This window comes from Taudactylus pleione, unplaced genomic scaffold (genome assembly GCF_031769625.1).
Source record: "Taudactylus pleione unplaced genomic scaffold, aTauple2 ptg000398l, whole genome shotgun sequence".
NCBI lineage: Eukaryota > Metazoa > Chordata > Amphibia > Anura > Myobatrachidae > Taudactylus > Taudactylus pleione.
This window is the reverse complement of record NW_028284800.1, coordinates 807,602-834,038: the sequence shown is the minus strand read 5'-3', so window position 1 is coordinate 834,038 and position 26,437 is coordinate 807,602. Positions and strand designations below refer to the sequence as shown.

Below are 26,437 nucleotides of genomic sequence, written 5' to 3'. Positions count from 1 at the left end.
AGTCCCCCCAGGAGCACTTAACCTAACTCGACGCCTGTCATTAGACACTTGCCGGGATTAGACAGTCGGGATGCCGACGGTCGGCATTTAGACAGTCGGCATCCCGACTGCATATCACAGTAAAGCGTCTGCTCTAGATAATGTTATATTAGGAATGTCCATAAAGTTTCTCCAGTGAAATTAACATTCTCCAACCTCAACTTTCTCGCCACATGCAGTGCCCTCAACCCGATCCTAAATGTAGTGGTAATATGTTTTTCACTTACCTGGTGGCTCATCACTGTTCAGCCAGTGTGATATCTCATTATAGTAGTGTAGGGTTTCATGATGACTTCTGTGTATACTTTGCTGTAAAATAAAAAAAATACAAACAACTAATGATTTAAACAGCCAAAGAGAGTCAGGACACTCATTCACTGGGGTCGATCCTATTAGACGCAATGATCTCACCGGCGCAAGTCATCGCGGCAATGGCCATACTTTACGGCTACCTGGATTCGCGAATTCGGGCTCAGAGTGGGCCGAGTAGGGTGCCAGGTGCCGGTCCATTGCCAGCGTTTTAACACCGTTGCAATGGCACCGTCGCAGCTAATTGGATTGACCCCACTTTTTAAAAGTTGCTTATTAGTATTCATTTTTTTATTTATTATTATTATTATTATTATTATTATTATTATATTTTTATCTTTAGTGTTGACAATTTTTAATGATGAATGATATTCTGTGCTTGGCTTATTTCCTGTATCGGCCATTGATGAATACACCTTGGGACCTGCCTTGTTTTATTTTCATACTTCTTTTGGCTGATAACAATTTGTATTTTTGGATAATGGTTTACTTTTTTATTTCCTCTTGGTCATTTTGTTGGTATTAACTAAAGCTTATTGTTTACTTTTATCCCGCAGTGTTTGTTGCACATACTCTATGTGCACAATGGAGCTGAGTTCCTCTATATGGCTGTTATGGGGCAAACAACTGCTTTAACACCTTGGGTCTACTTGAAAATGTTAATAGTTAAAGATGTCTGGGCTGCGGTTAGAAGACTTTGGTTGACTCCCTTAGACATTTGTGTGGGAGGCAATAAAGTCATTGCAATGGTTCAAGTGTCATCAACAAGGCAAATGTTTCCAGGTTCTGTCCAGTTCCTTATGTCACTGAAAATTAGATGTATGTGTACTGGCTAATGTACAATCATGGCTTGTTTGTGCTGGCATTCTGCCTAGAATGCGGCAACACTGATTCAATGAAAAGAAGCATTCCTCCTGCCGACGCTTTACATATTGTAATATTGGAAAGTCACATATAATTACTTCTAGTAAATAGGTTTAGCCAACATAGCAATGTCAGGGCTAAATACAGGTAGAAACACCTGAGTAAATGAGGGACACTAAGGGGGGGATTTCAGTTACCCGCCATAAGCCGTTTTTTCGCAAAAGAAAGCAAATACTTATCGCATTATCCTATTCGGGTGCAAGTTTTCCATAGCATTTTACACAAATTACTTTTCACCGCCTCCTGGACAGGTGAAAAGTTGGAAGAAATCCCTATTTTAAGTTATAAATGTCGGGATTTGGTTCAGAACAAGTGGGACACCGTCTTTAATGACTAATTAGTCAAATATTTGTTTTAATTAGCTTCATTTCGCCAATACAGAGATGTCACTTTTGGGGTGATAAAGTGCAGGAAAATGGGGTAATTTATGTGGGGCAGGTAGATGGAGGTGTGACGTAGGAGTGGGACAGGTGATTTTAGGATTGCAGGTGGTTATCAGAGGCGTATTTTGAAGGGCTTCTAAAACTTTCTATAAATGACACAAATATATACTTATAGGCATTTTTATGTACCCCCAATTTAAATAGAATATTTTTTTTGCCAGCGAAATTCACTTGATTTCTTACATTATTTGACTGTTTTAGAAAAATGCTTATAACAGCCTTTTGACACAATTAAAGAACCCCAATGTTTATTAGGGCCACTAATTCACTTCCATATTGTTATCCTATATCACTTTGCCTTTTTTGGGGGATACTGCCAGATTTCCCCATTTTCACCTACACTTAATGTGGGTAAAAGCAGTAAGAATTTTCACGCGAATGCCACAACGCGACTTTTAGAATTGAATTGTGCAAAAACTAGTAGTGCACACAGGCGCGATAAGGGTAATTATCACACAATAGGTGCGAAAGCTTAACGTGCAACAAGTTTTTACTTTACCTTGGCTAATTGAGTTTCCCCTTAAGCATATTGAAAGCAAGTGTGGGGTATGCAGTTACTTTAGCAAATGCCTGGCATCTCCGCATAGTCAGGGCCATATATGAAAATGATGGCTGATCCCGGTTATGGCTAGCCTGGCTGCAAGAGGAGTTTTCAGTTACTTTGAAAGAGGGATTATGCTTGGGGTGGGTTTGGCAGGACATGGAGCTCTGGGGGATAAACATCATCAGTAAAGGGTAACATCGCGAACAACAAGACAGGTAAGCAACCACAGATCAATTAACTGCCCGATGAGAATGCCGCAGAGCAGGATATCATAGTGGGGCTGCAGTGAGTTTTCCGCTAGTCACACCTGGCAATAAATGTGTGAGCCCAGTGGTGCCAAGAGAGGACAGGCAGTTACCACCGATCAGTGTAGAAAAGTGATATGGAGGAAATGTGTCAGACCTTTTGATCCCCATAGCAACCAATCCGCTTCTTGCTATCACTTATCTACTATATTCCATACAATGGTAGGTAGAATCCGATGGGTTACTATGGGCAGCTTGGCAACTTCTCCACTTATCCTTTACGAAGGATGATGAATCTCCCCTTAAATGTAGGGATGGCCCTTGGCCATCGATGATTCATAATCATTATTTATTATTATTATTATTATTATTATTATTTACCAGTTATTTATATAGCGCACACATATTCTGCAGCGCTTTACATCGATGGTTTATGACCGATGTTGAATTATTTTACCATCGATGGGGGAGAACCAGATGGCAAAGCATAAACAAATGTGTTTTTTTGCAAGGTGCTGGGACACGGAGCATGGCTCCTTCCCGGCACCCGCAAAGCCCCACCCCCAGGTTCTGATTGGCCCACAGGCCAGTCTGTTAAAGAACATTGATGGCCATCGATGGAAACTATGGTAATACCACCGATGGCTATCCCTACTTAAATGTTTTGATGTGTGTGCCATATGTAACTGCCTTCTCTGTCACCAGATCTAATATAGTTGTATTGGCAGCTGCCCTGCAACAATAATCTGAACACTATAATTGGATTAATAGAAAGTCTGTGGCCCGCTGCACTCCTCTTCCTATCACTCATGTGACTGATGAGCATTATAATGGTAATTTAAGGGAAAAGAAAAAAAAAAAGTTTGAAATCTAGTACATTAAAAAAGTTTATTTCAGTAAATCACAACCTTTTATTATAGCAGCTTGTGCTCCTTCATTACATCACCCTTTGCTCACCCTTGTACCCTATGATTACACAACCTAGCTCCTCATTAGTTATACCATTGTGTATGCTCCTTATTACACAGGTCTTTGACTCTTCACATACCAGTCTGTGGCATAGATGCCGACTTTCTGGCTGCTCCTTCCAGGAGGGAGCAGCCAGATCGGCAGGGCAGGGGGGGCGTGGCTGGCAAAAGAGGGTGTGGCCGGATGGTTGACTGTCGTTGTGGGCGTGACGGGGGCGGGGTCTTGTGATCATGATATTTTGGCTCCGCCCAAAATGACGCGATTCAGCGTGAATTGCGTCACCGCTCGCGCCCGTTTCGGGAGGGTAGACAACCCTGGTCTGTGGAGTCTATTTACTAAGCAGTGTTAGGAGACAAAAGTGAAATGAGATAACGCACCAGCCAATCTGCACGTAACTGCCATCACAGGCTGTGTTTGAAAAATGACAGTTGGGAGCTGATTGGCTGGCACATTATCTCCTTTCACTTTGTCTCCTAACACTGCTTAGTAAATAGACCCCTACGTCCCTTATTATACAATCCAGTAGTACCCTATTTTCCCATTTATCCCTATGACTCCCTGGGTCCGCAGAGAGAAGAGCGCAGTCATTATTTTAGAATTAGACGCTTTCACACCCTCTATACTTCATCATTGCAAAGTTTTCTAGTGAAATAGAGCAATTTCACTTTCCCTATCTCCCCATACATTGCGGTGATGTAGCCCTCTTGTAAGATAGAATATGTGAAAGTGACCTATCTAAAATCTGACTGGACACACAGCAGAAAAAAGTTGACAAAATAAGATCACCAGACGCCACCTCATCACACCCAAGTTTCTTGTGGCTGATGAGTTGCTGGACTTCCCCCAGCACGGCTGCATCATCTTATTACCACTTGGGAATTAGGAAAGTAAAAATGAATGTGCTATTTAGTTTTGTTGTGTGGCTAATTTTGAAAGTGTTAAGTAAATGTAATGCATAATACATGCATAATATATGGTCAGGTACAACCCCAAATAGTGCAGCCCTGCAATGTTTCTGTATATGCTCAGTACACCCACTTGTCTGTCTAGGATACCACAAGGTGAATGGCCCATTTTAGGGTCATTGGAACTGCCCCCAGGGAAAATTTGCTTGTGGCTAGATTTGTGGGTGTGTGAACCCACCTGAATATGAGCAGGGTGGACAGAGTGAAAATGTCCAACTTCTCTAAGACCATCTGCTTTGTTTAAATGTAACCCACCTTTGCACCCCAAAACTCCAATTCTGCATTGAGTTTCCGCACCGGCGAAAAGATGCCACAATTGAACACGGAGATACGTTTTCGCCTGGCGAAATGACGTCACCAGCGATACTTCACCAGCGATACTTTTCTGCAGAAACTGACTTTTCTCACCTAATTGAATAACCCCCAAAATGTCAGTGTTACGTTTTTTTTCTTTTCATTTTTCATTTATGTGAAAAAACATTTTTTTTTTAATTTCAAATGAGTCCAATTCCTGATAAGAGCCTGCTTTTGGCAGGACGATAACTAAAGCGCAGGGACAAACAACGTGGCTGGAGTTGATCTAAGTGCAGACTGTTTTGCTCATGGGCAACTTTCCGTGACCCTTTTGCGTATCTCCTCAAAACTAAATATTTTCGTGTTGATGTCAGGAGGAAAAACGACTAATGTAGTCTACAAGGCAATCTTATAAGACTATCACCGTAAATGTAAAATTGCTCCCGTGTGAAGCCGGGACAGGTTGCTAGCTAATATTATAAGATGAAACACAATTTCTGGTACCTCGGAGATGCTAGCAAAAAAGTCCTTTTGCAGAGGAAAAGCCTGCGCACTGTTCCGCAATGCAGGGGACACACGCCCCCACCTTGTCCAACAAGTCTATGGTCCTCCCTATAAAAACAGATACAGTTGTGCATTCGGGTTGTGGTTGTACAAATTTGTGGTTTGTAAATGACCCTTAGGAAGACATGTAAATATGGATACATGTGAAATACACATAATTGCATATGTGTTAGATTAAAGTTGGATGCATGTCTGTAATTTTATTAGACATGTAGCGTGCATGGGAAATAATATTCATGCAGCCTGTATTTGTAATTCATGTCTGTCCTGATATCCATGGCTGATCTGGTATAACCAGGCAACACACCTAGGTACTGTAAGATGGTCTCTGCTTATCAGAAATGATCAGCAGTCTGGATAAGGAGATACAGTGATATCCTATAATTGGTTGTCAGTCACACTTTTCTGGTCATTGTGGGACATAAATTGTATTACAAATATGAAAACATGGAATTTTCTATATGATAATTCAGTGCTGTTACCTAATCTGAATTTCCCTCTTGAATCTGGTCTCATTTTCCCATTTATATGCAACTGGTAACAGCAAACAGATTTTCTCGTACATTGAGTCTGTAATGTCGCTCCCATGAGATTATTTCACAACACGCCTATCAAAGCACTCTTGTACAGATGTTCACGCCATGCTCATGACATGTGACCGGCTTGTACAGCATTGGTAAGCAGTTTGTTACAAGTTTCCAGAACCAGCAGAGTAAAATAAGTTGATTATTATAAAATATTAGCGCAAAACACATAGCATACTTGCCTGCTTTTATGCAGAGAGGAGATGCAGCTGACCACTTTGGGGGATGGGCTCTTTACGTCATTAGGGCAGCCCCCGTCGTAGCAAAATGCTGCAAATGGCGTCATTTTAGCCCTCTCTCTATGGATTGCAATCTCCAGTATTATCTCCCCTGCCTGCGCACTTAACTAGAAATCGGGTGGGATGCGGGGTCTAGACGAAAAATCTGAAGTCTCCTGGACCTTCTGGGGGAGTAGGTAAGTATGACACAAAGTAATATGTCAGAAATTAATGACGACCTGCCTGTAAAAGACGTATTTGACCCAGGAGGGTCTTCTTTCCTTTTCCCAACTCTGGGATAGATTTCACCTCCCCAACTCACACTTTATTATGTTTTTACAATCCCGTCATTACATTCATTCCTTAGATGATCTTTTCTCTACTACTCAAACACCAAATATCTTATCTGAGGTCCTCACCTTTATTCGCCTTAATAAATTTAAAATCCAGTATCTCTACACAGATTTAATTCACTCTGATTTCTGTTAAGGCCTAACATTTCCAAGGCATGGCATACTGAAATAGCTGAATTAGTGGATTTTGAATCTACTCTAAATTATAGCACCAATATTTTGCCAGCTCTTAAATCGGCCTCCCTACAGGAGATTCACTTGAGCGTTTTGAATAGAACTAACTTCTCTCCTGTGCATAGATCACACTTTGTGGACTCTGAGTCTGGGGATTGCCAGCGTACCCATGCTACAATATCTCACATCTTTTGGCATTTTTGAAAGATCAGCAGGTTCTGGGATAAACTTCTGACTTATCTGAGGGCCACTCTCGGACTTAGGCTTCCTAAAACTATGGAACCTCTTCTTTGTGCTGACATTTCCTCTTGGGAAACTGATACATAATTAGTTTTACACATACCCCTCTTGAAAGTTATGGTTACTATAGCCACACAAATTATTGTACGACATTAGATATCCCGATCTTCTCCGACTATAGGGGAATGGAAAACTGCTCTGTTGGTGGTACTCCACCATGAACAAGGTTGGCCACCTTCGATATAGAAAAAGGGGTCGTAACATATCATAAGACATGAGGCAAATATATTGAAAAACTACCAATTCAGACACAGACTTCTATCTGGAAAGTATTACGGAATGGTTTATGTTGCAACAGGGTTATAAAGGCTATGACCTCACTCTGTTTGCCCCCCCTCGCATCATCGCAACCTCATACCCTCATATGTCCCCTTGTATTGCACTGATGAGTTGACCTAACTTTGTCACTCACAGTCAATATTGTGACTTTCTTTTCTATCTCTTATTTTTATTCTCTTTTTCCCTTTCCCAACTTAAATACACCTTTTACTGTGTTTAATTTCTTGTTAAATTGGATAATATAGATATAGCCACACCAATGTTATTACAAATGAACAATGTACACATCTGTTGAAGAGTAATATTGTTTTATTTCGACTATCATTTTGTATTTTTGCTGTAAAACAGACTAATGACAAACCCATTGTTGAAACACAGGGAGCTGAACCAATGTTAATCCCATCGGTCACTGTCCTAAAGCAGAGTACCCAGAGCCGGCCCTAGGTAATTTGGTGCCCTAGGCAAAATTTTGACTGGTGCCCCTAGCAGATAATCCCACCAGCAATCTGTGTTTAAATGCGGATGTAGTTATATTGCTGGCTGATGGGATGCCAGCTGTCCATATACTGATGCAAGAACCCCTAACGGCCATACCTGGGTAAGTATGTTGTTTCCCCAGAATGGGGGGGGGGTTAGATTTAGGAGCTCCCGGGGGGTAGATTAGGGATAGGCAACCCCCCAGAGTGTATTAGGGTTAGACTATGGGGAGGGGGGGTTAGGGTTAGCCACCACTGGGGGGGAGGTAATAGGCATATTTATCAAAGGATAAATGCCCGTTCTTTACACATTATGCCGCACATTAATGCCCTTTACACATTATGCCACAGAGCAATGCCCAGCCTTCACACATGCCACAAATTAGTGCCCGGTCTTTACACATTATGCCACAGAGCAATGCCCAGCCTTTACACATTATGCCACACATTAATGCCCGGTCTTTACACATTATGCCACACAGCAATGCCCAGCCTTTACACATTATACCATGCAGTAATACCCCTTACAAATAATGCTGCACATTAATGCCCTTTACACATGATGCCGCACATTAATGCCCTTTATTCCCCCTATGCAGTGCCCCAGTAGTAGTCCCCCTCTGCAGTGCCCCCAGTGGTAGCCCCCCTCTGCAGTGCCCCCAGTGGTAGTCCCCCCTCTGCAGTGCCCCCAGTGGTAGTCCCCCTTCTGCAGTGCCCCCAGTGGTAGTCCCCCTTCTGCAGTGCCCCCAGTAGTAGTTCCCCTCTGCAGTGCCCCCAGGAGTCCCCCATAGCTGCCCCTCAAATAGGAGTGACCTGGGCATTAGGCCCAGATCACTAGAGGGCAAAATGGTGGGTCAACTACTGGGGACCCACCTATTTGCCCTTTAGTGACCTGGGCCTAATGCCTACGTCACACACCTATTTTGGGGGTGGGGCAGATTCCTTCATTTGGGCCTAATGCCCCCTATGTAGCCCGGGCCTTGTGCCCGCCTATATACCTACAGGCCTATTGCCTGAATTTATGCCACGGGCCTAGTGCCCGACAGGGAGGGGTAAATAACTGTGGCCCAAGGGAGGGGTAAATAACGGTGGCCCAAGGCCGCCTACCTGCACGGTGGAAGAGGCTGCGGGGGGGAGCTTCGATAGCTCTTTTGCTTTCCTCCCCCGCAGTCCTCTTCGGTCCTCAGCTTCAGTCTTCTGCCACTGGCCTGTCCGCTGACGGACTGCACATTCCCGCTCAGCAGCGTCTATTCAAGACGCCGCGAGTGGGCGGGGCTTTGACGCGACGAGCCGTGATTGGCTCATCGCGTCTGCCTCCTATTGGCTGCTGGACCGCGAGCCAAAAGCTCGCGGCCAGTGCCAAACCACCGCCACCGCTACTTGGCTTCCAGGCAGCGAGCTCCGCTCAGCTCGCGCCCGGTGCCAAGCTTCTCTCGCCGCCACTGGTGGAAGGGACCAGGCGGTCCCTTCACCAAGTACCCGCCGCGGTGGCTTACCTGGCGCTGGGAACAAACAGTGTCCAAGCGCCGGGCACAGACGCTGTGCCGATGCTGGGATCAGACACTTGATCCCAGCACGGCTTTCCACAGCAGCAGCCAATGAGAGTCTATCTGACTCTCATTGGCTGCTCTAACAGACAGCGTTATGTCTGACTCTGCAGGGGGACGCTCTGTGCTGCAGCCAGCTGTCAGGGATTGGCCACAGCACAGCACGTCCACGGGGACCCGGTAACTGGTAAAATACGCGCTATAGCACGTATTTGCGAACACTGGGGAGGGCATCGGCAGAGCCCTGGATTGCCCCTAGGCATTCCAGTCGCCCCTAGGCATTTGCTTAGAATGCCTATGCCTAGAGCCGGCTCTGAGAGTACCACATGTTAGTGATATCAATGCTTCCTAGTGAATTGTTAGGCTGCATTCTCCTGCAGCAGATATACAGTACGTGTCTACAAACTCTTATTAAAATAGCAGATTTTTGTGATGTAAAGCCTTAAATAAGTATAAACCATGTCAGACCTTTTTCAATCAGAGTTAAACAGTCACAATCATTTTTTAATGTAACTAACATGCACCTGCCAGCAATTAAAGGGATTGTGATTAACCAGGAATTCCTTGAAGTTTCCCTGTTGTTGAAAGATTCCAATAAGGAGAGGGGGTATAAAAGAATTTCAAAGGCATAATATGTACCATGGGACACTATGAAGACAATCAGGGCCGGACTGGGACTAAAAATAGGCCCTGGCATTTAATTAACACACAGGCCCACCTTGGAGTCAGCATCTAGCTCCTGGCATAGACTCCTCCCCTTACTATTCCTGACTCCTCCCACTTGCTCTTACAAAGATAATTAATATTAGAACAACATACAAGTGTACATCATTCTCTGTATTAAAATACACACAACAGAGCTCATCCTGCAGGGGATTCATACATGTGCCATAGTCAGACATTGGTATTTGGTTGGTGAACACTGTATGAATTTTTAGGGCAGGGGTGCTGAGCTCAGAGGATGACACACCCGTACACACGCAGAGCCATAGCTACATATTTTGGTGCCCTTTGGACATAAAGAGCATTGCTGCCCCCCTCCACACCTAAAGGAGGGGAAGAACGCGCCGTAGGCGCGCTTCGAAAAAAACATGGTGTAGTCTCGCTGGGAGGGTGTGACCACACAATAGTACCCTCAATTCAAATTATTCCACACAGTATTGCTCCTTAGTAACATTACACTGCACAGTAGTGTCCCTTACCCTTACACATCATGCCATACACCATAATGGCCATTACACACATAGGCGAAACAAGACATTTGGTAATGGGTGGTCCCAGCAGGGCTCCCAAAACACTGGGCAGGCCCAGGTATGGTGTGAGTGCATGACTACATGGGGGACATGGCAACTCCCTCTCATTTACAGCATGATTATAGTGTGAGCTGCTGTGAGGCAGAGGTGTGAGTTGTGTGTGGTTGCTGCATATTGGAGACATTGGTTACACCTCTCCTGTACTCCCATGCCCCTAAAGAGACTTGGGTACTTTGTACCCATCCTCCTGGGTCCAAGTTCCAACCAATCACCAGAACTTTTGTTACCTTGACAGTTTGCCACCCTGTCTCATGACCATTACGTAGGTAAAGTTTTCTAGCTTCAACTCTAGTCCCTGTGATGTGTTATGCTGGGCATATACTATACAATTATCGGGACAATTTGCCCTAATAATTTCACTGTGTTTGCAGGTGACCAAAGGGAAAAATATCGATTGGTCAGGCATGTGCCCCTGTCATTGTCGGCGCTGCTATCTACAAGATAGCAGCACTGATAGGCAGGGCTATGCATGAACAGACAGTTCGCTTGACCGTTCTGCCCGCTTCAGCTAACACTATCGACAGCTGCAGCCTGGCAATGCCCTATCCCCACAGCTGCGGGGGCTGCAGGGCTGCACTAAGGATCTCATGATACTTGCTGGATCCCGCGCATGCTCAGTGGAGCCGGCCGTGACTGAGACACAACACATCAGCTCTAGGCTGATGCACTGTAGTCTCTAGCGGGGATCGTAGGAGGGGGCGTTATCAATGCCACGCTCCGACTGATGAGATGTTAATACATCTCATCGCTAGGGCTTCCTGCATCGCCTTGGTAAAGAGGCGAAGCAGGAAGCGTTATAGCGGCACGATAAGTGCCTCTATAATACATCTCCCCCACTGTTCCATACCAGAGACACAGCTCCATATGTTACATAGACCAAACAATAATACTGGAAAGTAGACAAGATTTAGCAGTCCTTTAATATTTAATAATATTTATTAACATTAAACAAAAGAAAAGACAAACCGTTACCAAAAAAAGAGACCATATTATGAAGGAAATCAAAAGATTAAATGAATTGCATGGCCTTTACACAAGTAACCCCATCTGCAGGGAATACATATCAGGTAGGTCACCCACTGCAGCACAGTTAAGGTGCCTACACACTAGGCGATATTTTACACAATTTGCCCAATTTCGACGCATCGTGACGGCAAAACATGTCCACTAACAATCACGATGCCGATGCGCGTCCTGCTGGTCGGCAGCAGGTAAAATCTGAAGATGCAATGTACAATCTCAAACACGATGCACTGGAAAAAGGATGCATGATAGATCGTTTGCCACATTGGACACTTTTTAACACCAAATCGTGTCCAGGACTGCCAGGGAGCTGCTGGGGAGAGTTTAAGGGAAATCGGTCACAGGATCGCATCGTGACCACATCGCATAGTGTGTAGGCACCTTTACAGAGGAAACAGAACACTGCATGGCTGCATATGCTGTGCTGTGAACCTACACCCAGCACACAGAGGGCCTGATTCAGAGCCTGACGCTCTGACAGAGCGCTTGCTCTGAATCAGGGCCGGCCTTCTTGTTTTTTAGAGCGGCCTCTTGGCCGCTCGCATAGCTGTTGGTGACCACCCACAGCTATAGCGAGCAGCCAGGAAGATGGTCGCAATGGTCAAGACCATTGCGACCATCGGGCTTTCGACGAGACCCTTGTGGTAGGGTCTCGTTGCCGCAAGCCCCAGAGAGATTTTGGCTCTCACAGAGCCGAAATCTCTCCCACTGACATCACTCGTGATGTCAGTGGGGCCGCCCCCAAACGGAGGCGTTCACATGGGAACGCCTCAGTTTGGGCAGCCACTCCCCCGGCCCGCCCACCAAAGGGAGCGTGCTGTCACTCAACATCGACAGCATGTTACCTTTGGTACGAGACCCAGAGCGATGGTTTGCCCGTCGCTATCCAGGTCTCGCGCATGCACACGACGGAGCCGGCTCCATAATGCACATGCGCACTGGGCCACCATGGACCTGCTTGTGAGCGCATAGCGCTCGCGAGCGGGTCTGAATCAGGCCCAGAGGCCCTGATTCAGAGCCGGACGCTCTGACAGAGCGCTTGCTCTGAATCAGGGCCAGGCTATTTTTTTTTTAGAACAGCCTCCTGGCCACTCACATAGCTGTGGGTGACCACCCACAGCTATAGCGAGCGGCCAGGAAGATGGTCGCGATGGTCAAGACCATCGCGACCATTGGGCTTGCGACGAGACCCTTGTGGTAGGGTTTCGTTGCCGCAAGCCCCAGAGAGATTTCGGCACTAACAGAGCCGAAATCTCTCCCACTGACATCACTCGTGATGTTAGTGGAGCCTCCCCCAGACGGAGGCGTTCACATGGGAACACCTCCGTCTGGGCAGCCACTCCCCCGGCCCGCCCTAAGGGGGTGTGCTGTCACTCAACATCGACAGCACACTCCCTTTGGTACGAGACCCGGAGCGACGGCTTGCCCGTCGCTATCCGGGTCTCGCGCATGCGCACGACGGAGCCGGCTCCGTCGTGCGCATGCGCTCTGGGCCACCATCGACCCGGTTGCGAGCGCTCAGCGCTCGCGACCGGGTCTGAATCAGGCCTAGAGGACACTATACCGCACATGCAGTGCTGGGAACCCACTACACCCAGCACAGGGAGCCCACTACACACACACGGAACATCCGTCACAATAATTCCAATTATATCAAACATATTGCTCACCTATAGAACAGCGCTCAAAGGTGCCAACTCGGTAGAGAACACTCACCAACCGACATCCATCCGCATCCACACCGGGTGCGAGAAGCAAACAACATCCGTCTCGGCACACGTGCGCAGAGCCGCGCATCACGTGATTATCCCCAGCAGATAACCAGGGCAATCAAGGACGCATTCCAGCTGGAACGCACGATGGAGCTCATTCAGACCCGCTCGCTAGATGCGTTCGCTTGCACCCAGCGTATGAAAATCCTGCGCACACCCAGCAAGGCAGGCGATCGCACGGCAAGTCTTGGCGTGCGATCACTTTGTGTATGCAGATGCCCACCAGCCATTCATAAGACGCCCACTTGCGCACGTCATCTCCTGGAAGTGCATGAAACCATTGGTTCATTGAGCACCATCGGATGCGATTGCAGCGCTTGAGGTTGATTATACCCTTCTGCAAGCACTGCGATCAATTCAGTGTGTATTTCAACCAGGTGATGTGTACGATCATGCTGCCTGTTAATTATGCATGCCTCTGTAACGGCGTTGACACACTCAGGCACGCCTGTGTTCGCATCTCCACTCCCGTTTCTAGTGGCCAGCCCCTGTCACCACCCATAAACGGCCTCTCCTGTCACTCATTCATCTGGGTTGTCTATGCTGGGCGAGCGAATGCTTCCCGATCTCTTGCGGTGTTCGCGCACGCGCATTGCGATGACTACGAATGCGCAGAAAGCGACAATCGGCCAGCTACAAGCGAACGCATCCTAGTGAGCGGGTCTGAATCAGCTCCAATTATCAAACAGTAATAGCCAATGCATGTAGTAATAGTACAGTGTGTAGCACAAACAGGAGTAGAATGATATAGATAAAAGCCATAATAATCAAATACATCACAGCAAGGCAAGGCATTAACCGCACTTAGTAAAGTATCCGGAATACAAAAAGAATTAATATAATTATAAATGAGGGCCATAGTATTCATAGGGACCTGGTACATGTGAGAGAGAACATAAAATCCAACTTAAAACACAAAATAACGTGTTATTTTGTGTTTAGGTTGGATTTTATGGAATTATTGTGACGGGTGTTATGTCACATGCGCTCCGCGCTGATACGCAGTTTTGGCATCTTTATGTGGTATTCATAGGGGCCTGGTAGACAGGGTCAGTGTGATGCTGGTTTCTGGGTGGGCTATATGCCCTGATGCTATTGTTGTTGTGTTGTGCCTCCTGAGGATGGTTCTGTGGGGACCGAAACGTTGAGACCTCAAGCCCTACATATGATGTGATGAGTATAGAATAAACCTTATTTTTAGTGCATTTCTAGCACCCGCGTGGGAGAGGCCGTGGGGGAGAGGCTGTTGTGATCGCTGCGGGGGGGGGGGGGCACCAGAGGAGGAGGGGTTGCTGCGATCACGGGAGGGGGGGGCACGGGGCACCCGCGGGGGAAGGAGTTGTTGCGATCGTGGGAGGGGGGGCACCCGTGGGAGGAGGAGTTGATGTAATCGCGGGGGGGGCATCCGCGGGAGGTGGGCTGTTGTAATTGCGGGAGGGGGGCTGTGATCGCAGGGGGAATATTGGTGCTCTTGTGACCCCCGGGGTGGGGGGGTGGATGCACCTGTGATTGGCAGCAATAGTACCGCCTCCAGCCGGGCAGACACTAGAGCCCACCTCTCCCTCTGGTGGCCATTTTGGGAAGGATTCTTCTACAGTTTGTGATTTTATCAATGGAGATATGGTCTGCCGTCCGCCTTGCATATCAGTGGCCGGACCGGCCCATCTTGGCATCGGCCCTTCTGCCAGAATTGCCAGATGGCCAGTCCGGCCCTGAAGACAATTATCAGTACGTTGAGAAAACGTGCCAGAACAGAGACATTGCCAAGATCAGGACGTCCATCCAAAGACGTTAGGACAAGTATAAAACTAATCATGGAGGCTGCCAGCGTGCCTACGGCAACATTAAAGGGACTGCAGGAGTTTCTGCCAGGAACTGGTCACTCTGTGTATCCCCTGTGTCTGCACATGACTGGGCTATAGCGTGTGTTCGCGAGACAAAGGCCATTTCTCACAAAACAGAAAATTCAAGCCCATTTAAATTTTGCAAAGAAATGCACCCAGTCACCCCAAAGCATGTGGTAACATGTCTTATGGTCTGAGACCAAGTTGAATTTTGACATTCATTCTAAAAGACAATGACGCTACCACCCATAGAACACTAATCTTCCTGTGAAGCATTTTGGTGGCAGCATGATGATATAGGACAGCTTCTCTTCAGTTGGAACAGAGGGGATGCAGTCAGGAAGCCGATGGTCTAAATGCCAACCACCGGCTTCTCGACTGTCTAATCCCGCAAGGGGTCTAATGATAGGCATCAAAATCCTGACGCCTATCATTATCCCTACGCTGGGAGCCCGGCACACCGAACAAAGGTAAGCCGGGCGGCGGGCGCGGACAGCCACGGGGGGGGGGGGACTGTGGGCAAAGGCCCCTCCCTCCGGGAGACTTAGGTTTAGGCTGCGGGGAAGGGGGGGTTAAGTTTAGGCACTTACAGATGGGGTTATGGTTAGGCACTAGGGGGGGAGGTTAGGGTTAGGCACCCCTAAGGGATAATAAATAAATTTTAATTTGGATGATTAAACGTTCCATGTCCACTGTAAAAATTGTTTCAGCTCACAAAATGTGTGAAGGCGACTTTAAAAGGGACATACTAGATGTGATGTTCTGTCTGGCTCCTGTTGCGCAAGAGATTGATGGTTAGAAATTTCTTTCCATCTTCTGTCAACATCATATGACGACCACAAAGCAGTGTACCTGAAACACAACAACTAAGTATATAGCAATGCTAACAGATTAACTCACCAAACTTGTTCTCGCGTTGCAAAACCTATTCGTGTGTATGGATTACTTGTGAGTAGGAGGAAAAATATATCCAATTTTCTTCGGTCTTTTAGCATCGGGCATTTGAAACTTGATGCAGTTTATTTTATAAATGCAGCAGTAAAGTAAAACTAAATGTCAGAACATTCACAAACATAATTATGTCCTAAGAAGTTTGTCACAACTCCTAATATAGTGCAGGGGTAGGTAACGTGTGGCACTCCAGCTGATGTGTAACTACACGCCCCTGCATGTCTTTCCACAGTTTTGCTGTTAGGGCATGGTAATACTATGACAGTGCTTGCTGGGATGTGTAGTTCTACAGCAGCTGGATTGCCCTGCGTTGACAAAACCTGATATAGGCAATTACCAATGTTGGCCTTTGTCCATGTTAGAGACCTTTAAAGTGTAGTGTTCTCTGTGATACAGTGGTCACTTTTTGTTGGCTGAATTAATATTTAACGAAATATGAATTAATACAGGTGTTCAGTCTTCCTTAATAAAACTGAAATACACAACGTCTATGAATATTAGTAGAATATCCTGAATGCATTTATTTATTAACAGTTGTTTATATAGCGCTAGCATATTCTGTTGCGCTTTACAATTGGTAACAAAACAGTAGTAAGACGAGACTGGGTAATAGACAGACAAAGAGGTATGAGGGCCCTGCTTGGAACATTGCAATCTGTAGGGAAATAGGACATTGATACATGATAAGTGCTACGTATTGCAGATGGAGGTTGTTGGGGGGGGGCTACATGATCCAGTCACACAGCAGTATTGGCCTGGGATCAGTCCTTTGTGTGAGTGTAGTCCTGCTTTCTTGATAGAGAAAGAAACATTTTGGGGGCCGTTCCCTGTTCGGTTGATCTTAATGGTAATCTGCAGAAAGCATGTTGTGGTTTTACTAGCCTGGAAAATATTTTACATTTCATCTCTCCACGAGGTCCCTGGGGCAAATAGCAATTTATTTATTTCAATCTACGCAGCCTTTTATGGATTAATACTATTTTACGTTATAGAAAATGATTTACTGTACTCTGGAAATGGGACTTGACAGTGCCGAACCAAATAGATATCTCTGCTGGGTTTTTAAAATGGTATCTTTTCAAACAAGCTCAAGAACAATTGGGTTCTATAGCAAAGTTGCATTGTGTCTAGCATCAAAAGATTTGAACCAAACAACTATTCATTTTTTTTTTACATTTTATTCTATTGAAGCTGAACAACAATAAACAGACAAGTCGCACAATCAGTAAAGTCATCAAATGAGAGAGAGAGAAAAAATTATATTACAAGACAAGTTCATGGACATATTGGCAAAGGAGACATAAAAGCAATCATGGAACAAGATGAAGCACAATAATAAACATATAAGGCACTTCCCAGGTAGAAACAGAGGCAGTAGTAACCTACTGTCCAGCTAAAGAACAACCAATACTATATCACAATGGCGTATGGGTGTTCAATACCGAACAAAAGAGTGTGCAAGAGTTAGATGTAAGCCCAAAGGAGAATACTGATTAACATTTCAGAGTAGAAAGAAGAAGGGACATTTTTCATAGAGTAGGAGAACATCTTGAGAAGATCTGTCTTTTGCAAAGGGGGTAAGTGTTCCATTTATATATACTATATATATATATTCTATACCTGTCTTAATCCTGGAGAGGTCTAATGAGGACTGTAGAAACTCATAATGAGATGAAAAGATAAAATAGGCCTTTGCTGTCCAGGAGCCTACAGAGGGAGAGTGCCCATGGGTTACCCCAGTTTGTATCCGGTAATGACTTCAGGACAGCACTAACATGAGGTTGGGCCTGAAATAGTGTCTAATAGGATATCATTCATGATTTATGGGTTTAATTAAATATTTCAAACAAGAAATGTGTTTCATCTATCAGTGTCTTTTTTTCTAGAAAGCAATAGCATGATTTTGACTAATCTACAGTTAAATGCCTGATTATTCCTGGAAATGATCAGCCTTGCTTTTTCTTAATTGCACCGGAAATCATGTAATACTGTTATACAAATATGTTGTCTGTTAAGGCTCAGAATACACCCCTATACTAATAGAATATTTCATTATTTGGTTTTATTTGTTTTCATATACAATTCATGGCCAAAAATATGTGGACACACAAACATCGCACCCATATGTGTATGTGATTGTTGACTACGCATTCCAAACGCATGGCCACTAAAACAGTAATATGGAGTTGCACCCATCTTTTCTGCTGTTATAGCCACCACTCTTCTGGGAAGTTTTCCATTACATTTTGGAACATGGCTGCCAGGGTTCGCATCCATTCAGCCACGAGACCATATGATGGTGGGCACTAAAGTTGGACGATAAGGCCTGGCTTGCAGTCAGTATTCAAGTTCATGCCAAAGATGTTCAATGGGGTTGAGGTCAGTGTTCTGTGCAAGAAGGCAATTTTTTATTTTTTTGATGGACATCAATTTTTGCATGGAGGCTTTAGCATGGTGAAACAGGAACGGTCATTCAGCAAAGTATTGCCACAAAGTTGTCAGCACAAATGTTTCTAGAATGTCATTGTATGCTGTAGCTTTAAGATATCCCTTTACTGGAACTAAAGGGACCAGTTCAAGCTATGATGAAAATATCCCCAAGACCAATTCCTCACCAAACTCTACAGTTGTCGGCACGCATTTGGACAGGAAGTGTTCTCCTGGCATCCACCAAACACAGATTTTTCTGTCAAACTGCCAGGTGGTGAAGCATGAGTTGTTACTCCAGAAACTGCATTCCCACTACTCCAGAGTCCAACTCTAGCCAACGTCTGGCATTGCGCATGGTGATCTGAGGCTTGTGTGCTGCTGCTTTGCCATGGAAACCCAATCCATAAAGCTTCTGACCAACGGTTCTTGTTCTAATGTTGCTTCCAGGGGCAGTTTGGAACTAGAGTAATGAGAGTTGCAACCCATGTCAAACAAATTCATGCTCTATTCGATTCACCACTCTGCAGTCATATTTAATGAGGTTCGTAAAGCCAAACCCAAAATCCCTAAGCATTAATTTTTTCAATATGAATGGCCAAGAGACCTTATCAAAAGTCTTGTTGGCATCCAGAGTCAACTACATGTTGGTAGGGATTGGGTGTCACAGAAAAAGTGGCCATTGCGGCTATTTAGTTGGAATTCCCCCAACCGAGTAGTTGGTCCATCTACGTCGTTAGAAGAATGGTTTGTAGCGATTAGCTGTGACTTTACCTAGGATTTTATCATCAATAATTTTTATTGACAAAACAAACTAAAGGAGGAAGGGTACGGAACGATTTTAACTAGGATTTTAAAATCCACATTTAAGAGGGTAATTGGGAGAAGAATCTTGTTAGTAAAACTGTTTTTGATGATTGTTTCAGTTTTACACTGCTTTGTGTTTTCTTGGCAAGCCTAAAAATCAATGCAAAGATATGTTCTGCCTATCTATAACAGTGTTATACAATATATATATATATATATATATATATATATATATATATATATATATGCCTCCCAGACAAGATATGCACAGTTTATGCCACTTGCATCATGTCTAGGCACAATTATGATTTTTATATCAGAATTTAGTATATACCATATATATAGTTTTAATTGTTTTGTTTAAGGAGTTGTAAAAATGACAGCACAATGACCATGTTAGATAATTATACGCATCCTCCCATTAATGTGATTTTAGTTTAAATTTCAGTTCAGGTGTTACAATTGCTTTAATATACAGTATAAGAGAGAGAAAACACAAAACTACTAGAAAACATGCCAGGATTAGAAAAAGTAGAACCTCATTGATAGATGGATAGATACTTTTTTTATTTATTGGAGTGAAATATAAGGATGCATTACATTATATAAAACGCAGACAAAAGTAAAGAATATATTGACAAACATAGTAATGTTCAAAAGGTAAGAAAAACAGCATGTAATTGGGATCCCTGCAGACAGAATGCCGGTGCTCAGCATCCCGGCCCTGAAATGCTGATGGGTGAGAATGCCGGAACCAGCATCCCGGCAGGTAAGTATGAGGGGGAGGGTTAAGGTTATGCTGCAGTGAGGGAGGATTAGAGTTAGACTGCGGGGAGCGAGATTAGAGTTAGGCTGCGGGGAGGGAGGATTAGAGTTAGACTGCGGGGAGGGAGATTAGAGTTAGGCTGCGGGGAGGGAGGATTAGAGTTAGGCTGCGGGGAGGGAGGATTAGAGTTAGGCTGCGGGGAGGGAGATTAGAGTTAGGCTGTGGGGAGGGAGATTAGAGTTAGGCTGCAGGAAAGGTGGGTTACGGTTAGGTGAAGGGATAGGGGTTAGTGAAGGGGTACTTACCTTTGGGTATAGGGATTCTGACTGCTGGGATGCCACTGTCGGTATTCTGACCGCTGGCATCCCGACTGCTGGGATCCCATACCCAACCTAGAAAAAGAGCTATACAATATCAGGGAATAAGGCATATCATATATCAGAGTGAAATATAATGCTTTATTTGTACTATCAATATCCTCCTGTCTGCAGTGATGCTGGTCCGTATTTTCAGTACTTGGAAATATGCATAATATGTTGGCACAATATAAGTAAAGGTCGATATTAGTAATACTACTTCTAATTCATTGTAATCTATTTCAGATGAAGAGGAAGCCCTCAATCTGATCATGAAGGACCTGGCTGCGCTGGGGAGGTGCGGAGGATTACTGGACAGTAATCGCAACAAAAATAACAAGCAGGTGATTTTGCATCAGTTTATTTCAATACATTGTTTGTGTTTTATTGTATTGTTTCATTTTCTCTATGGGGTCAATTCAATTAGGTGCGACTTTCTTTCATGAAACTCACACACTTCACACTAATGCTCTCTCATGAGAAACGCACAATCCAATTAGAAATGCCCACTCACGCTACTCGCGGTAAGGGAGTGTGAGTTTTCTATAGCATACGGCTTGGGAGAAGTGCATGAAAAAGTGGGGAGATCATCTTGGACCTCCAAAAAGTGACAGTTTCGTTAGCAGAATCATACAGAAGGCCATTAGTGGGCATAAGGAAAGCACTGGAGGTTTTTAAAAGGTGTCAAATGGCTGATTTGAAAAGTTTATTAAAAAAAATTAAAAAAATTATAAAAAAAGCAAACATTTTTTTGTTTATTTTCAAACCAATTAAACGAAAAAGTGCAAAAAAAACCCAAAAACCTGTGATTTTGTAATTCAAGGACACTACATTTAAAAAAAAAAAAAAAATGTAAAAATTTAAAAGCAATTATTTTTCATTTTAAAAATACTTTAATTCAATTTGGGGTGCATAAACTAATGAAAAAGTTGATTTGGGGGTAATTTGAGGCCATTTTCTTAAGACCCAGAAATGACATGTCATTATTGGGCCAATTAAGCTTATTGAAAACTTCTAAATGCCTAATTAGTCATTAGGGGGCTGTCCAAGGGGTTCTGCGCTATGGGCCTGATTCAGACCCGCTTGCGAGCGGGTCGATGGTGTGCTCTGCTCACGCGCAGCGGCCGCACTGCGCGTGCGCAAGCCTCGGAGCGAGAGAGAAATTCTCTTGCTCTGTGGCCCACTACAAAAGGGGCGGCTGTCGATGTTGATCGACAGCTCGCCCCGTTTTGTAGGTGTGGCGGGGGAGTGGCTTCACAAACGGTGGCGATCTCATGCGAACGCCTGCCGTTTGTGGGCAGCCCCACTGACCTCACCAGTGACATCAGTGGGAGAGCTTCCGGCTCTATTAGAGCCAGAAGCTCTCTGGGGCTTGCGGCCACGAGACTCTACCACAAGGGTCTCTTCGCAAGCCCCGATGGTCTTGACCATCGCGACCATCATCCTGGCTGCTCGCAATAGCTGTAGGTGGTCACAAAAAAACCCACAAAAACGCCCTGATTCAGTCTCTGAATCAGGCCCTATGTCCTGACATTTTTACCTTAAAATAAAGACCCCCCCCTTACCATCTCACCCTCAGGGAGGTACGCACCAAAAAAAACGTGGGTTTTCTTCTGAAAAAAACAATGAGAGTTTGAAATTGGATTGCAGCTACACTTCGCAGTGTGAGTTTGCCATGAAAACGTGTCACACAAGTCAAATCACACCTAATTGGCGTGACGCCTATGACTAGTCTTGTATTTATGTAACATTTTCATCTAGTGCATCAATCTTTGCTCTCTCTAGCTGTGTCATATGGTGCGTACACACGGTCAGATATTCTGGTCAATATAAACGATAACAATATTGTTTATCTTTCGATCGTTTATATCGACCGGAAAATTAGCCCCTTTCAACGACCAAATGATGGTCGATGAGCGGGCACAGATGATCGATATTGACCCTCGCCTGTGCATGCAGGCCAACCTGGTCGATATCGACCAGGTTAGCCTGTTTTCTATAGCGACCCGCGATCGTTAAGTCGTTTGGGTGATGCTGCATGTGCTGGATGTTCGATAATGATCATACAGCACATGCTGGTCGGTCAGACAACGATATCTGATCGTTGTCTGATCGACCCGTGTGTACGGGCCAATAAGCAGTGGCGGAAGTTTAGCAGCGACACCTGAAGTCAAGTACAACAAACCTGGCAACACTGTTTTGGTAGTGTCAAACATACATTTCCATCATGTTTTTACTGGCGATTTTAATAAAAAACAAACAAAATGTTAGTGGGGTATGAGGACAAGGGGGTAGTCAGGCTGTGGTATTTCCTACCAGGAGGTGTTTAGTGCAATCTATCTATTACTTTTAGGAGATGGTATCTATTGTTATAACAGTTAATCTGATTTATTAGGTCATTTGATAAATGGCTGGCAGGAACATTGTTATGACTTGCTCAAGATAAACAACAAATTTACAAAAAGTTAATCTTGATGGACTAGTCTTTGGTTTCACGTTACATCAGCCTTACACCGATTGCCTCACCGACAGTTCCTCTCATGTCACACAGAAAGATAAATAGTCACTGACAGGATAGTGCTCTCCAATACAAATGTATATACTGTGAACTAGTTCTAATAATTTTTGACAGGCATTCTTATAGATACACAGCCTGGCAGAAGCAATCTTTTTAACTTTTACATTTTATATTACATATTTGTAGTGGAAAGGAGCTTTGGGGTTTATTCAGAGCTGTATGTTAATTTTATGTTTTTTTTATAGTCAAAATTTTGGAGTATACCTAAGTATGACTGGAAAGGCTCTGCCTCACCTGACCGCACATCCCTGTTCAAAGTAAACATTATTACCTTGGAAAAAATACTGGCTCTGAAAACAAGCAAATATAAATGTCTTCAGTAATAATATGTTTCAGCAGCAACTTGGCTTTGCGTGTATCTGCCTCTAGAACTACCTATGAATCTATCCTACTGCCTATAATTTAACGTAAGGGGCCCATACCCTACTGACGGATCGCCGCATTCCTGCAACCTGAAATTGCAGGACCTGTGTTGGATTTCACTGATTTGCCGATCACGATCAAAATATGATCTTGATTTGTACATCGATGAAATTTAACATGGAGAATTTGACCGATCCTCTGACGGAATGACGATGGCCGTCGGTCGCCATTTCCGAGTGGCAGATCGGTGCTTCCGATCTCAGCGCAGGATGGCGCGACCGGTCGGTAGGTGTATGGGGGCCTTTACTCTAGTAAACAAAGGCACCATAGCTGCTGAGAATATTTTATTTAATTACAAATAACGTTTGCGCCTTAGGTGCATCAGAGCAACATTGGGAAATGAGAATTACAGAATTATCACTATACTTTGCTACTCTTGGAATAGAGGTCATTGCATGGAACTATGAGGAAGTTCTTGCTACACAAACATTCTTGGAAGTTCCCATTAAATTTCTGTGAATAATATTTGCTCTGGAACATTGCTAATTAACTGTTTAGTGCTTAGGTCTGCATTTGAACATGTATTTTTTTTTTAGGGGACCTAGAGACACCATTTTGCATTAATAGATATTAAAAATGGTGCTAAATTGTTGAATAGTATATTTGGAGTGTACAGGTTGAGTCTCCCATATCCAAAATGCTTGGGACCAGGGGTATTTTGGATATCAGAATATTCCGTATTTTGGAATATTTGCATAAAATAATTAAATATCTTGGGAATGGGACCCAAATCTAAACACAGAATGCATTTATGTTTTATATACACCTTATACACATAGCCTGAAGGTCATTTTATACTATATTTTAAATCATTTTGTGCGTCAAAAAAAGTTTGTGTACATACATGAAATTCATTTATGTGTCATATACACCTTATACACACAGCCTGAAGGTTATATACTATATTTTTAATAATTTGTGCTTTAAACAAAGTTTGTGTACATTGAACAATCAGAAAGCAAAGGTTTCACTATTTCAGTCATGCTAAAAATATTCCGTATTTCGGAATATTTGGATATGGGAGGCTCAACCTGTATATATTTAGAGTGTCTTATACAGTTACAGTATGTATACATCCAACTAAATATGTCTGAATCAGGCTGTCACATTAGTAAGGAGGTGATTGGTTATTTCTTACACAGGGAGGGGCCAGTGATGTCACAGCAACTCAGTTATAGTAGCTTTTTGACCGACATAAGATCCCATGTCCTAAAGATGCGGGATGGGGAGTTTACAGCATGTTATAATAGATTGCGAATTTCTGTTTCCTAGAAACAGAGCTCCTGATTCAGATCCGGATGCTCTGACAGAGCGCTCGCTCTGAATCAGGGCCGTCCTTCTTTATTTTTAGAGCGGCATCCTGGCCGCTCGTATAGCTGTGGGTGACCACCCACAGCTATAGCGAGCGGCCAGGAAGATGGTCGCGATGGTCAAGACAATCGTGACCATCGGGCTTGCGACGAGACCCTTGTGGTTGGGTCTCGTTGCCGCAAGCCCTGGAGTGCTTTCGACTCTATCAGAGCTGAGAGCACTCCCACTGACATCACTTGTGATGTCAGTGGGACCGGCCCCAGACGGTAGGCGTTCCCATGGGAACGCCTCCATCTGGGCAGCCACGCCCCCTGCACGCCCTCGAAAGGGGGCGTGCTGTCACTCACCATCGACAGCACGCCTCCTTTGTCGCGAGACCCGGAGCTGCCTCCGTCGTGCACATGCGCACTGGGCCAACATAGACGCGTTTGCGAGCACTCAGCGCTCGCGAGCGGGTCTGAATTAGGCCCAGAGTTGTAGTGGAATGTCAGATTAACACTATACAATGTATTTTTCCTTTACAGTACATGTGAAAGTGTCAGTGTTTGGGTTTAATAGTGTTTTCATTGTTTGTTGTTTTCTTCGCTGTAAGTAGAGGTGGATATTTAACTTCATGAGCTGAAGGAGGAGTCTCAGCCATTTAAGACAGGCACCAAAAATCACATATTCTGCACAAACACGCAGTAAGTATGTAGCTTTAACGTGAATGTTTTTTTTTTTTTTTTAAATCACTCTCTAATGAAACAACACAGCTGGTAACCTTTCCACCAAGTAGGAAACACAGAGATGTCATCTTGTCTGGGAACACGCAGCAGAGGAAAGACTGTCATGTTATGATTAAGTGAAGAGCTTTCTGAACTTCAACCCAAAACAATAACATAGTGTTTGTCGGGAAATTTGGAAGAATTCATGTGGTCTTAAAGGGAAAAGGAAGCACCAACAATTCACAGACTAAAGGCCCCAATACATCAGCAATCAGATCTTTCCCAATCCATACATTACAGATCTTTATCAGTGATTTGCAGATCAGTTTCAGAAAAGACAGATCTGCCAATCGTGAAAGGCCTATAATTTTACTAGTAACGGTCGGCAAATTGGCTGATTGTTACCATACACAGATCCCAACTGCCATGTCACAGACTGTGTTTGAAAAATGACAGTTGGGAGCTGATTGGCTGGCACCTTATCACTTTTCACTCTGTCTCCTAACATTGCTTAGTAAATAGACCAATTAATTGGTTTATTTTTTACTGGCACCACATTTGTTATTGACAATAAAAACAGAAAAGAACAAGGAAGTGGTGAATGTTTTTAGTGTGTTAGTATTTGAAGATTTAGTGCACCATATATCCCACCTCTTAAAATGTACCTATTCCCTATATATAATGGAGGCAGCCATTTTGAGGAATAAAACTATAGCCTATCAATACAATGGGAACATATAATCAGTTTTCCTGTAACTAAACTCGTAGCAGCCGACTCCTGGGGCTACTAGTAAAAAAATGAGCTTTAAATTCCCCCCCCCCCTCCTTGGGATTACCGCATGGGGTAGCGGTTTTGATGTAATAGTGCAAGGCAGATCTTTAGCCGCCTGGTATACCCTGTGGCTAGTTGAATCTGCTCCTTTGACTATCTACTC

At 44.2% G+C, this 26,437-nt stretch overlaps 1 protein-coding gene across 2 annotated transcripts in view; it reads left to right on the top strand.

Annotated features, from left to right (window-relative positions):
• LOC148506659 (mitogen-activated protein kinase kinase kinase 3-like) overlaps nt 1–26,437 on the top strand; it is a 223,137-nt gene that overhangs the window by 114,142 nt on the left and 82,558 nt on the right. For both annotated transcript variants that reach the window (XM_088446422.1, XM_088446421.1), the window contains exon 3: nt 20,733–20,830. In XM_088446422.1, the coding sequence (XP_088302548.1) occupies nt 20,733–20,830 (98 nt within the window). The remainder of the gene's footprint in view (nt 1–20,732; nt 20,831–26,437) is intronic.